The sequence below is a fragment of the Thalassophryne amazonica genome, chromosome 4 (assembly GCF_902500255.1).
Source record: "Thalassophryne amazonica chromosome 4, fThaAma1.1, whole genome shotgun sequence".
NCBI lineage: Eukaryota > Metazoa > Chordata > Actinopteri > Batrachoidiformes > Batrachoididae > Thalassophryne > Thalassophryne amazonica.
Genome location: NC_047106.1, coordinates 109,960,467 through 109,974,173, shown reverse-complemented (window position 1 = coordinate 109,974,173; position 13,707 = coordinate 109,960,467). Strand labels below are relative to the sequence as shown.

The window sequence follows — 13,707 nt, the reverse complement described above, 5'->3', positions numbered from 1 at the left end:
TGTGAGTATCAGGATTGCTCCCCTAGTTTGCCTGTGAATGTTTTTGAATAAGCCTGTGGTAAGCTCTCTCACTCCGGCGAGCACTGTTTACCATATCAATGGAGTGAGGGGGAGGGGCCGCTCCTCAGAGTGTAAATGGGCCAAAGTCTCAAAGCTGCTTTCGAGCAGGACAGAACACTCCAAAATACAGTAGAAGTAGAAGTTTGTGGTGTGACCTTTGTGTAATAGCAGACAGAAATTGCTTGGAGATGAAGACAAACAAAACACATAGACCATATTGTATATATTGTTCAAAATGTGCATTTGTGTTTATTGTTTGAACCTTTTTATTGTACAGTCTTTCACACAAGAGCCCAAATTACCTTTTATAAAGGGTCAAAACAGTTGTTTATTATAGTTGGCTGTGTGTTTTGAATAAATGTGTGGGGAAACTTATTATTTAGTTTTCCTTTCTTATTTCTGATTGTAAACCTTTATTATACTTATAAAACACGACTATAGCATATATATTCTAAAAGTACAGGTTGTCCTGAAAAAAGAGACATAAAACCTGATTGTGGGATGCAGGGAGAGCTGTTAACCCAGAGGGTTAACTGAACTGAACAGAGGGATATAATCCTCCATCACTCCTCCAGGTGATGGAGTTCTACTGTGAGTCATGTGAAACCGCCATGTGTTTGGAGTGCACGGAAGGAGAGCACAGGGAGCACGTGACAGTTCCTCTGAGGGATGTTCTCGAACAGCACAAGTCAGCACTGAAAAACCAGCTGGATACGGTCCGCAACAGGTTTGACCATCAGCAGTTTGGTGAATGTGGGTAGTTTTGGAATTCTGCAGGACGCTTTAACTTTGCGTTATTTCCGACAGATTGCCTCAGCTGACGGCTGCCATTGAACTTGTGACTGAGATCTCCAAGCAGCTTACAGAGAGGAAAAATGATGCGGTCAGTGACATCAGTAACACTTTTGATGAGCTGGAAAAGGCCTTACACCAACGCAAGACTGCTCTTATTACTGAGGTAGAAAATATCTGCAGCACCAAGCAGAAGGTAAGATGTCCTCTTTTATTATTTTTTTTTGAATACCACACTGGCATTTTTTTTAAAAAATGTGTGTATATTAGGATTAACTACAATTGAGGACAGAGTGGGTATGTTAACTCCCACATTTTTTAACTGCTCTAAATGTACCTCAAAGCAATAATTTTCCAGTTTTTACCTGAGGCCAAAATATGGTCATCGGGAATTCTGAAGAGTTTGTATCCGTCCGTCTGTCTGTGCTCGGCATAAGTCCAGTACTGCCAGTCTTCAAATTCAAAGGGAACATTCTTAAGCCACAGACCTTGGACAACTTCAAAAATGGCTAACCTTGACCTATTCTAAGGGGTCAAAAGGTCACATTCTTTCTACGTACTCATTCATTGATTACATGCTCATATGGCTGAGGGTATTTTAGCATTGTGTTATATTTAATATTCTTGTCGACGTGGGAGTGGACAAATGGGTCACATACTGTACGTGCTGTCATTGAATATGATGTAAGTACTTTCAATCAGACCCTCGTCCTCCACAATGTTATTCAGCCTGAAAACTGAAGTCACCACTTTCGCTATCGCTGTCAAAAAAAACTTTGCTTAGAGTTATCCAAACCTGTAAAATGCATGGTCTGCTTTTAGTGAAGGGAAGGAGGGCTCTCTGCATCAGCTTTGTGCTTGGCCAGCAAGTGGTATTTTTGACGCAATGTTCTCCATTAGTAACTCAGTTCACACCAACAGTAAATGCAAAGAATTTTGGTCTTTCTCTACCCATTTAATCCATATTTGAGTCATTTAATATTATAGAAATAATGAATGTTTGTTTGAGTTCAGTGGTACAAATATTTCATGAGGTCAAAGATGGAATGCTCCAGTTTTCAACCAATTAAATATTCGTTCCTTTGAATGAATGAAAAAACATTTGTTTTATATAACAGCTAAAACAGATCCTTGTCATTTGATATTTTATTAATTTATGAACAACAGAAAAGGAACTTAGATTTTGGTGTTCCACTGCTACTTAACAGTCCAACTTTAAATAGGAGTCAAAAATTGTTTTCCGTCAACTTGGGAAAACAGTCAGATACTTCATCAGTCCATGATGCCGTGCGCTGACTTAGTGTACTACCAAAAAAAAAAAAAAAAAAGACATTGTGTACTTCCTCAGCAATCTGTCCAGGTTTTCATCCTAACAGCTCTTCATGCCTCCAGACGGTTTATGGTGTGGTGGATTTGTTTTTGTGTGTGTGTGTGTGTGTGTGTGTTAGAAGAATTAGGCTGTTCAAATAGTCATCTGTCAAAACAAACTCTGCCATGTTTAACTAAACGCGGCCACTACTACTGTGGACGGGGTTAGCAGGGTGCAATGGTACAAAACATATGGAAACAAATTGCATGTTGAAAGAGCTGACGTGCACAGCTAATGCATGCACACTTATTTCTGCTCAAGGAGGTTAGTTTCTGCTGTCGAGTCTCACAAAACAAATGTGTTAATCCTGTGTCAAAAAATATGTGGTGTTCAAAGGAATTTGCGTTGACACGTTAACTTATAGATCCCTCTCATATATACATGATTGTTTACTCAATAGGTCATTAACAGTACATGACAGTCACTTCATTCCTTGACAGTAGGTACTGGGTTACACCAAATGTTAAGCCCAGGTTACACATAGACGGTTTTGTTGGCGAGTAGTACGTAGACCGAAGTTCGCGGTAGTTCCGGCTGTTTTCGCGGTGGAAAGGGGTGGAGCACGCGCACATAAAAAAAAAAAAAGAGAGAAAAAAAGAAACTCCGCTCCCCGCTGCTGTTTGCTGTGGGGGCTGCTCCTCCGCTCTTTCCCCCAAAAAACTCTGTCATAATTGTGTTTAGAAGAGTCACCATTTGCTTTATTATACAGCTGTGTAGCTAATAAGCAAAATAATCTCCAGGACGATTCGCGCGCTCACGCACGTAAAATAAAAAGAAACTCCGCTCCACGCTGCTGTGGTGCTGCTGCTCGCTCCAAAAACTGTCATTATTGTAAAATAAAGGACAAAAGAGACATAAGTCCTCCTCACAGGCTGCTACCCGATACAGGACGTGTTCACATCTTCAAACTCCAGACATCTCCACGTCACTACATATTCAGTCCCTGATTGCTCATCGCAGCGCGACGAGAACTGCGGCACTACAGGAAGCGGCAGGATGAAACGGCGATTAAAAAGTATCAAACAGCGTTGTTCGCGTTGTCGCTGTCGTCACGGGAGGTCTCCGGGAATGCTCCCGGAATTATTCGACATGTTGAATAATTTTTTCGATGATTCCCGGTAAAGCCGGAACTAAGCCACGCCCCCTAGTGCTGGCGTTAACAACGGCGTGTGATCCTTAAGACGGCCAAAAACTCTTCCGGGACGCTTCCGGGAGCTCTTACCATCTATGTATAAACGGTGGAAGATATTAACCCCTTAACGCCTATTGTCAAATATATGCTACAATATTTGACTCAAATATGCAACATACCAAATTGACCATTATGCCTGTCGCAAATTTGCAACATACCATTATTATTATTATTATTATAACATAGTCATTACCAAAATTACTATTTTTTTTTTTGTGCAAAAGTGAAATTAATAATCTCAACATTATTTACCATCTACTTAAAGGCAAAAACACACACAAAACATTTTTTATATACAGCTATATAAATTCAGGTGTTAAGGGGTTAATGTTGTTTTCTGGGGGCAGCACCGTGGCTTAGTGGTTAACACTGTTCCCTCACAGCGAGAAGGTCATGGGATCAATTCCCACCTGTGGCCTTTCTATGTGGAGTTTGCATGTTCTCTTCGTGTTTGTGTGGGTTTCCTCCGGGTGCACCAGCTTCCTCCCACATCCACAGACATGCAGGTTGGGTGGACTGGGAACTTTGTCCATAGTTGTGTGTGTGTGTGTGTGTGTGTTTGTGTTTGTCTGTATGTGGCCCCATGACAGACTGGCATCCTGTCCAGGGTGTACCCCGCCTCACGCCCTATGACTGCTGGGACAGGCTCCAGCCCTCCGCTTCCCGATCTTGGAGAAGCAGTGAAGGTGTGTGTGTGTGTGTGTGTGTGTGTGTGTGTGTGTGTGTGTGTGTGTGTGTGTGTTTTCTGGAGTACAAACAGGGGCGGTCCTGGAGGCGGGCCGACCGGGCAGCGCCTGGGGCGGCATCGCAGGGGGGGGCGGCACGACCGTGCGGGGGAAAAAAAAAAAAAAAAAAACAGTAAAAAAAAAAAAAAAAAAACGGGTTGGGGGGGTGTTGTCCTGACCGGGGGGGGTCGTCGTTACGTTACGGCAGAGCGGCGCCCCCACCTTCCCGTCCCATGGCGGCTTTCCTCTCACTCATTTCCGCAGCTTCACAGTGCTATAAACAGTAGCGAAGCAAAGACTGCAGTGAAACGAGACGAGTCATTGGATAAATGCTGGGCTTTGTCCCGCCCATCGGACACTCGGCGTGTCTGGGGGTCTATGGGGCAGTGGGCGGGCCTCGGCCGGCCCGGACGCTCAGCTTCTGCATGATGATTGGATGATCTTTCTGAGGCTGAATCCCTTTTTGATTGACAGCGAAATGAGCGAATCAGCGATCTTTTGGTGTAAACATCCGTGGGAGCTTTTTCATTCTGTTCTGAGTTGAACCGGAGACTTTCCTAATCCTCTTATCTGCATTTTCTTTGTTAAAAACGACTAGCGACAAATCGAGCTTCTATTTCTGGTGTTTTGTTTTGTAGCTGCTTGTGTTTGGAGACTGACTTCTATCACTCTTTCTGACTTCTGTCGCAGTTTCTGTCCCTACCGAGCAGCGGGTGCTGCTGAGCTCCTCCACCGTCACAAAGCACTCACAGGCGGACAAACTTCACACTAGCCTCGCGCCAGTCCCAGCTAGCGATCTAGCTAGGTAGCAAGCTGCACATAATGGCAGACAATTTGAATGTTGTGGACCGGATTTTGGCCATTTGATAGTCTTCCTTACGAAGAAGCCATGGCTGCTGTCATGGCTTCAGCTCTCAATGGTTTGCAGGCCAAAGTTAAAGCAACAGCCCCCAGTGCAATGTTTGTGCATTGCTGTGCACACAGACTGAATCTGGTTCCGTCTCGGGGCTAAATGCTTATCTGAGTGCAGAATATTTTTTGCATCACTCTCTGGGTTTGCCACATTTTTCTCAAAATCCACAAAGAGGATGTCTTTTCTTGAGTCTGCAGGCTGCTCAAGGTTGCCCAGAAATGCTCCTACTCGATGGAATTTCACATCACGGATAGTGAGCACTGTGGCAAACAATTATGATGCCCTCCTGCAAACTTTTGAGATGATCATTGCAGATAAGTCCATGGATGATGACACATTAGACTGTGCCAATTTCTTTGTGTTTGTTATTGCAGTAGTCATTAAAACTGGAAATTTGTTCTTGAAAATAGCTGTTGTGAGTTAATTTGTGGGTGTTCTGGACGAAGTTAGTGTTTTCATGGGTGGTGGGGCGGAGGTGGTGGCCACGTTAGTGTGCGCGGGGGGGGGGGGGGCGCACGCAGGGGGTTTCGCCGGGGAGTAAATCACTCTAGGACCACCACTGAGTACAAATTGTTTTTTTTTTTTGTTTTGTTTTTTTAGCTTGGGAGGTCCTGTGACTCATACTCTTGTGCAACTGTTCATACTGGACTTTTCCAGGAATCAAAGCGCTAAACAAAACAACAGTAATAAATGAATAAATGCCAATTAAAAACAATGCACATACATCCCAGCTTAAAGAGCTGATAACACCCAAAAAGGTGTTTGTGTATGGATCTTGTTTTCTTTTTTTTTGACAGGTGTGGTATAATTTGAAAATATGGTGTATTCACTCAGTATGACTTTGCCCATTAGTTGAGGTGTACATCTCTCCCTTTATCAAATGATGTGATATGGGCTTCAATACAATTCACAAATGATACTTTTATTATGAAGTGATTTGATGCGTCTCAGTTTGGTGCAGATCAGTGCAAGACAATGAAATTATTTCTTTAATGCAGACATACATTTTCCATGATTAATTAGAATGAGCCCAACATGGCATTGGCCTAGTTCAACAATAATGAAGCCTAACTGCTGATTTGCATTGCATTTGTCATGAACAAGCCATTATTTTATTTAGCACCATCCAGATTTATCTATGAGTTGCCTATATTCTCTTTGACAGGTACTGAAAATTCCACACGGTTCCAGAGATATGCACGAAATTTACCCCCAAATTTTTTCATCAATTTTGTGTGACATTGATATTTAGCATTATCATTTAAAGTTGAATGTTAAAGAAATAACCTTGTATTTTGTCAGTTTGTTTGTTTGTGCTTCATACTAACACACAGTAATACATTTTTGTAAAGGTAGAAATGTCATTTCCTAGAAAAATAATTTCTAAAGCAAGGTGAAACTGTCGTAATCGTAATGCTTAGAATAAGTCCTTGATTTATTTGTGTCAAAACCTTAGCTAAATCTCCTACTCTGCTTCAATAGAATAATTATATTACTTGTTCAATAATACCAGGAACTAATGGGCAGAATTTGTTTCAGGCTTCTGCAGACTAAAGAAGATACCTCCAACTGCTGTCGCAAGCGTTACGCTCTAGCACATTATAGTATATATGCAGTGATAATTTCTAGCAATGACTGAACCGAGACCAATAGAAATATTGAAACTCTAATATATAACCATACCTAAAATGATAACATTTCAGAAAAAGACCACTTTTAAATTTTGATGGTTGTCACACTTTGGCTTCATTATTTTTGAACTAGGCCCATTGCTTTCCTTCAAATACATATTTCCTGAAAAACCAGAGACCTTATCAGGTTTTTAATACTGTGCTGTAGCACATTGGTGCTGCCTCAGCTTCCTCTTTGTACACCAGTGGGGCAGCACATCATACAGCAAAGGAAAGCACAACATAGAAGGAGCCCAGAAGAAGAAGCTAGCTGTTAGCATAGCTAGTATGGCATAGTTTACCATTGTGAACTGAATGTAAACATCAGACAGGTAAGTCTGAACAAATTTCTTCAATTAAAATCATCATTCAGAGGTCTGTGTATCAGTGTGGTCATATCTAGTACTTTAGAATTGAGTTTTGATTAGTATCAGTTAATTGATACACACCTACCTGTTTGGGTTATTTTTAGGTGCTTCATGCCCAACTAGCCTCATTGCTTCAAGGCAAAGAGAACATTCAAAGCAGCTGCAACTTCACAGAGCAGGCCCTGAGCCACGGCAGCGCCACTGAAGTCCTACTGGTGCAAAAGCAGATGAGTGAGCGTGTCAGTGCTCTCGCACGACACAACTTTCCTGAGCAACCTCACGAAAATGGACATCTAAAATGCCAAGTGGAGACGGACGGCCTGCGGCGCTCCATCCAGAATCTGGGCGTGTTGATCACAACTGGAGCTGTGGGCCATACTAGTGTAGCCACCGGGGAAGGCCTGCGCCACGCTTTGGCTGGCCAGCACACGACCATCACAGTCACCACTAAAGATAAGGATGGAGAGCTGGTGAAGACGGGTAATGCTGCTCTGAGAGCACAGATCATCTCTGCAGATGGAACGCGCACAGAGGCTGAGGTGGTGGACAACAAGAACGGCACCTATGAGGTTGGATATACCGTTCGTTCAGAGGGAGAGTACACCTTCTCTTTGCTGCTGTATGACCAGCCTGTGAGGGGCAGTCCTTTCCGTTTGCGTGCCGTCAAGCCATCAGATGTCCTGCAGTCACCAGACGATGTGAAGAGAAGAGTGAAATCTCCAAGTGGAGGAGGAGGTCACGTCCGACAGAAAGCTGTGCGCAGACCATCCAGCATGTACAGCACCACCAAGAAAAAGGAAAACCCGATTGAGGACGAACTGATCTACAGAGTTGGTATGTTAGCCAGTGAGTTCTGTTCAGAATTACATTTTTAGATCTAGTCTTGTTTTTTGCACTACTGAGTCACAATGGGCCTCTGTATCAACGTTGCGTACAGCGATATTTGAGCGTATATGGGGTGTACGCCAAAATGGCTGCGCCACTTGGCATTTATCAATGTGGTCGTTGGCGTACGCGGCGCTGAAAATATACACCAGGTCGAGAGGTGGCGTAAATTATACACCAAAATGAACCAGCGCTGGAATCCACATAGAAATGAAGATGATCAACATGATAAACAGTGCCATTATACAAATCAATGCATATGTTACATAAATAACACCTTCCTGATTATACTACATAATAATCAATACAAATCCCACTTTTGCGGGATTGCTGGTCTATCGAGCACGATCCGTGGCCACAGCGCTGACAGCAAAGAAAGCGCTGCTCACCTTTTTCTCCAGGCGTCGAGCCTGGAGCCAGAGCAGCACTGAGCATAACTTTATGTGGTGTGATCGTTTTAGACAATTAAATTGATAATAACAACTGTACTCATAACTGAGTTTGTCACACGGAAACGGACACCTGCTGCAGTGAGATGTGAGTGGAGAAGGCGCGGCGCCAGGACGCAGAGGCCTGATCTGTGACATACTGGCGAGTCACTATTATTAATTTCTTATGTGTCCGACCTCGTTCGTTGATCGTTAAAATTAAATTCGTTAGTTCTAAATGCCATCATAATTATTTATAGGAATACGTTCTATTTTTGTTTGTCAAACAAATGTTTGGGCCTGAAAACAGTTTTTCCTACTAAGGTTTGAACTTTGACAGTGTTTACACACAAGAGAAAAGTGAGAAAATGTTCATGCCTGATTGAGAAAGTGGTTTTGCAGGGGTTTTACAACTTTAAAATGTCTATAATAATTGTAAAAAATAACGCTGACTACATCGCGGTTTTGCGTATTTCGGGCTATTTTTAGGACGTAACTCCCACGATAAACGAGGGACCAATGTAACACTTTATTGATTATACTACAAAACAATTGATACGACGGCCGCTTTTGGCGCTCTATTGGCACGCGTCGTGATTGGTGGAGTTCTTTTCTTTGCCGTCTTCCTGGCTTCCATGTCGTAAAATGAGGGTGTGTCTGAAGCGGAGTCTCAATATTTTTGGGTGTGTTTATTATAATTACGATTGTTTCCACCCACCGCATTTATCAAGGTCACGTCAGGCGTACGCCGGAAATGGGCAGGTGCGCACTGCTTGATACATGTCACGGCACCTTTGGTGTATTTCAAGTTTACGCCATAAATTTACGCCACAAGTGCGCAACATTGATACATGAGGCCCAATGTGAAAAAAACAGACTATTTCAAAACATTCCAATCAGAAAACTGCAGCATGACTCTTTTGTCAAGCTAATGATTTAATAAAATCAGTAATTTTTTTCTTGTTTGATATTTATCAAAATTTAACAATTTCACACATTTCTCTCCATTTACTTTAAACAAGACTGTGCAAAACAATTATGCATGATAGAATTTTGTTAAATAAAAACTTTGTGTTTTATGTGCATACTGTATCTAATATTATTCAAATGTTCTAATTCTTACGTCAAATACAGCTTGGCCATCACCACTGAAAAAGAAAGGGCTCAGAGCCCATCCTTGATGTAATCCCACCTTGAATGAATCCGTTTCTCCTATTGCACATCTCACCACTGTCCTTGTACACATCCTGCACCACCCTCAAATATGTCTCTGCCACTCCAGACTTCCTCGTGCAATACCACAACTCTTCTCTTGGCACCCTGTCATAAGTTTTCTCTAAATGCACAAACACACAATGCAGCTCCTTCTGCCCTTCTCTATCCTTCTCCATCAGCAACCTTAGTGCAAATATTGCATCTGTAGTGCTCTTTTTCATCTAAAACCACATTACTGCTCACAGAGCTTGCCCTTTTTTAACTCCTGTTCTTAAGTGCTATTTCTTTTTTTTTTAGCATTTTCCACCAAATCTATTTTTCTTTCATGTATATTAATCAATCAATCAACATTTATTTATAAAGCGCTTTACAGCACCGACTGGTGTCCAAAGTGCGTAACATTAAATACACAAATTCACAAAATAAAACACATATAGAATAAAATTTTAAAATGCATAAAAACAGAACATGTCACCTCCCCACTAAGTGTTAAAAGCCAGTTTAAATAAATAAGTCTTTAACTTAGATTTAAAAAGTGCGAGGTCAGGATTGGTACGTAACACAAGAGGTAGCTCGTTCCACAGTCTGGGGCCAGCTACTGCAAAAGCATGGTCACCCCAGTGTTTATATCTTGACCTTGGAACATCTAAGTAAAGCTGGACAGATGCCCATGATGTCCTACTGTAAGTGCGCAAAGTTAAAATTTTAGACAAGTAAGGAGGTGCAAGGCCATAAATAGCTTTAAAAACGAACATTAAAATTTTAAAATCAATTCTAAAATGAACTGGAAGCCAGTGGAGTGAGTACAAGACAAGCGTAATATGCTCACGTCTAAAAGTGTTTGTTAAAAGACGAGCAGCAGCATTCTGCACCAATTGGAGACATGCAAGAGACGACTGATTAATGCCCGAATAAAGTGCATTACAATAATGAAGTCGGGAGCTGATGAAAGCATGAATGGCTGTCTCAAGATCACGTCTACTGAGAAAGTGCTTTGTTTTAGCCAAAAGGCAAAGTTGGAAAAAACTAGCTTTGACAACAGAGTTTATCTGTTGATCAAACCTCAAACAGCTGTCAAATATCACTCCCAAATTCTTGACAGCTGGTTTTACATAGTAGCCAAAGCACCAAAATTTGATGTTACCACATTTAGTATGCCAGAGCGCTCAAACACCATGATCTCAGTTTTACCATCATTCAGGTAAAGGAAGTTTTGGGACAGCCACTGCTTTACATCACGAATACAATTAAATAATGACAAAGCATCACTCCCATTAGTCCTCACAGGCAGATAGATTTGCAGATCATTTGCATAACAATGAAAGGACAGGTTGTGCTGGGTTATAATTAACCCCAATGGCAGAATGTACAAAGAAAATAGAATCGGCCCCAGGACAGAACCCTGCGGCACTCCACAAGATAGATGAGCAGTTGATGAGGAGAGGTCCCCAATCATGACAGAAAAGCTCCTTTCAGCCAAATATGATCTAAACCACTTAAGTGCAGTACCCTGAATGCCAATAAAATGTTCTAACCGGGAAACAAGTACTGTGATCCACAGTATCAAAGGCTGCTGTGAGGTCCAACAGAACCAGCACAGCAGGATTCCCTGCATCCACCAACAAAGTGATGTCATTATGAACTTTTAAAAGTGCTGACTCAGTGCTGTGTCGCGACCTAAAACCGGATTGGAATTTTTCAAGGTTGGGATTGTCTTCTAAAAATGATTGTGACTAAAAAGACAACCTTTTCTAAAACCTTAGACAGAAATGGCAGATGAGACACAGGCCTAAAATTGGATAAAACTGACAAGTCCAGGTGAGGTTTTTTTTTAAGAAGAGGTCGAACCACAGCATGCTTAAAAGCAGCTGGAACAGACCCTGATCTAAGACAAGCATTGATAAAAGTTAGGAGACCCGCCCCAACAGTATTAAAAACCTCCTTCAGCACCTTAGCTGGAACAACATCTGAAGGACAAGTACTATATACTTGTGTTGGCCATGTTATTCCTTGACTGTAGTAAAGCGCTTGTTTTTATGAAGCTGTCTTGAAAGCGAGTAAGAAGAATTGCACATTAGGGTGTGTTACGAGAACTCTTCACTGTAAAAATGTTGAAAATGACTGGACTTGCTGCAAAATATGTGCAGTTACATTATTGTAGTTTACCACCCAACTGGTTTTTATGAAACCTACCTTGGATCCAACCAGGAGTACAACCCAGCAGGTGCAGCAGATCCTTGGTGGTGGAATGCCTGCCTAGCTCATGTTTTCATTATTCCTAACTCTGACCAATTTCATGTGGGGCCAAGAAGTGCATTGAGCTCATGTTCTTGTGATGTGGCAGGAACAAGAGGACGGGATAAAGGAGAGTTCACTAACCTTCAGGGAATCTCCACCTCCAGCAGTGGGCGGATTGTGGTAGCAGACAGCAACAATCAGTGCATACAGGTTGTTGCTGCTCACATCACATACCTGAAATACCATCATTTTTGTACCGTCATGCATTATTCAGGGTTTGACATTACAGAAAAAATACTTGCTTTTCCAGGTATTCTCGAATGATGGCCAGTTTAAAATGAGGTTTGGGGTCAGAGGTCGTTCACCAGGACAGCTGCAACGCCCCACAGGGGTCACGGTGGACATGAACGGTGACATCATCGTGGCTGATTATGACAACAGATGGATCAGTATCTTCTCCTCTGATGGAAAGTTTAAGGTAAATTGTCTTCTTTTTTAATTTATTTAGAAATATTGTGCTCACTCATTTATTGCTTTTTGCTTGCTAACTGTGGCAGAACAAAATTGGTGCTGGACGTTTGATGGGACCGAAAGGTGTGGCCGTGGATAAGAACGGACACATAATCACAGTTGATAACAAAGCCTGTTGTGTCTTCATTTTCCAAGCAAATGGGAAACTGGTGACAAAGTTTGGCGCTAGAGGAACGTCTGATAGACATTTTGCAGGTATGGTGAGCTGGTTAGTCCAAACTCATTCACTGTGCAAATAAAGTGATGCCTCAAGAACAGAGTGCACCGATCAGAGCATGTGGCCAGGCCAGATCAGCATTTTGTTTTTTATATTTCATACTTGGTGTAAAATATTTTTACAAAACAATTTTATTTATTAACCAGATCCTTTTATAGATATTTGAATAAACAAGGCACACATCTAATTTGTATTTAATACCAAAAACAAATAAAAATATGCAACTGCATGCCAGGAACATGAACTTGTACACCCAATACTTGTTTTTTTTTTTTTTTTAAAGAGTAATTTGTGATGTATGCTGTACAGTCATTCCACCCTGTCAAAAGAACAATTCAAGGAGATTTTTAAAATCCCAAAATTACCATGACATTCATGCCCATGATGTGTATGTAAACCTTCCGCCACAATTGTACCACTACCAGCCGCCAGTATTGTTGTAGTTATTTATCGTGATATTTCTTTCCTTCAAACACCCACAAATATCTTTCTGTGTCTGTGCGATCAGTGTCTTGACTCTGAATATATTGTGACAAATGTCCTTTTTAACAAACCTGACTCTTGTGGTATTGGCTAACACTGGAACTGCCCGGTGTTGCAGTCTGAACAGCCCCCCCTTCTAATCGGTCCCCCTGCCTTCACTGTGCATGCGTCATTTCAGAGTGTCAGCATCGATTCACTGATTATTGCCGTGTTTCTGCTTAAAACTGCACTGTAGTCATCATCTAACTCAGTGACGGATCTCTGAAGCTTTTGTACAACAGTCATTTTCACATAAATTCAGCATTATTTCATAATAAGAGGGGAGCGATCAGAGCACGTGTGAGTCTGAATCTCAGTCTGACTCTCTACACCAAAAGCGATCAAAGGGAATAATGTGATTATTATCAGATGACAAAGTAAAACTTCTTAAATCATTTTAAAGTCAGTTTTAAGCAGAAATGAGGGGATGTTAACCGCTGCTGACGCACCCAAATGACGCATGCGCAGTGAAGGCAGGGGGACCCATCAAACATGCTAACCATGGTCAGCATTTTCTTCTATATAACCCATTTGTCAAATGTAACAATGTCCAGCATAAATAATGGCTGAAAGCCAGTCCTT

The 13,707-nt window shown here is 41.8% G+C and overlaps 1 protein-coding gene across 2 annotated transcripts in view; it reads left to right on the top strand.

The window, feature by feature from the left end:
* Positions 1-13,707, top strand: part of LOC117508615 (tripartite motif-containing protein 3-like) — a 49,793-nt gene that overhangs the window by 24,410 nt on the left and 11,676 nt on the right. For both annotated transcript variants that reach the window (XM_034168414.1, XM_034168412.1), the window contains 6 exons: positions 636-787; positions 868-1,048; positions 7,194-7,923; positions 11,962-12,065; positions 12,166-12,333; positions 12,413-12,581. In XM_034168414.1, coding sequence (XP_034024305.1) covers positions 636-787; positions 868-1,048; positions 7,194-7,923; positions 11,962-12,065; positions 12,166-12,333; positions 12,413-12,581 — 1,504 coding nt within the window. The remainder of the gene's footprint in view (positions 1-635; positions 788-867; positions 1,049-7,193; positions 7,924-11,961; positions 12,066-12,165; positions 12,334-12,412; positions 12,582-13,707) is intronic.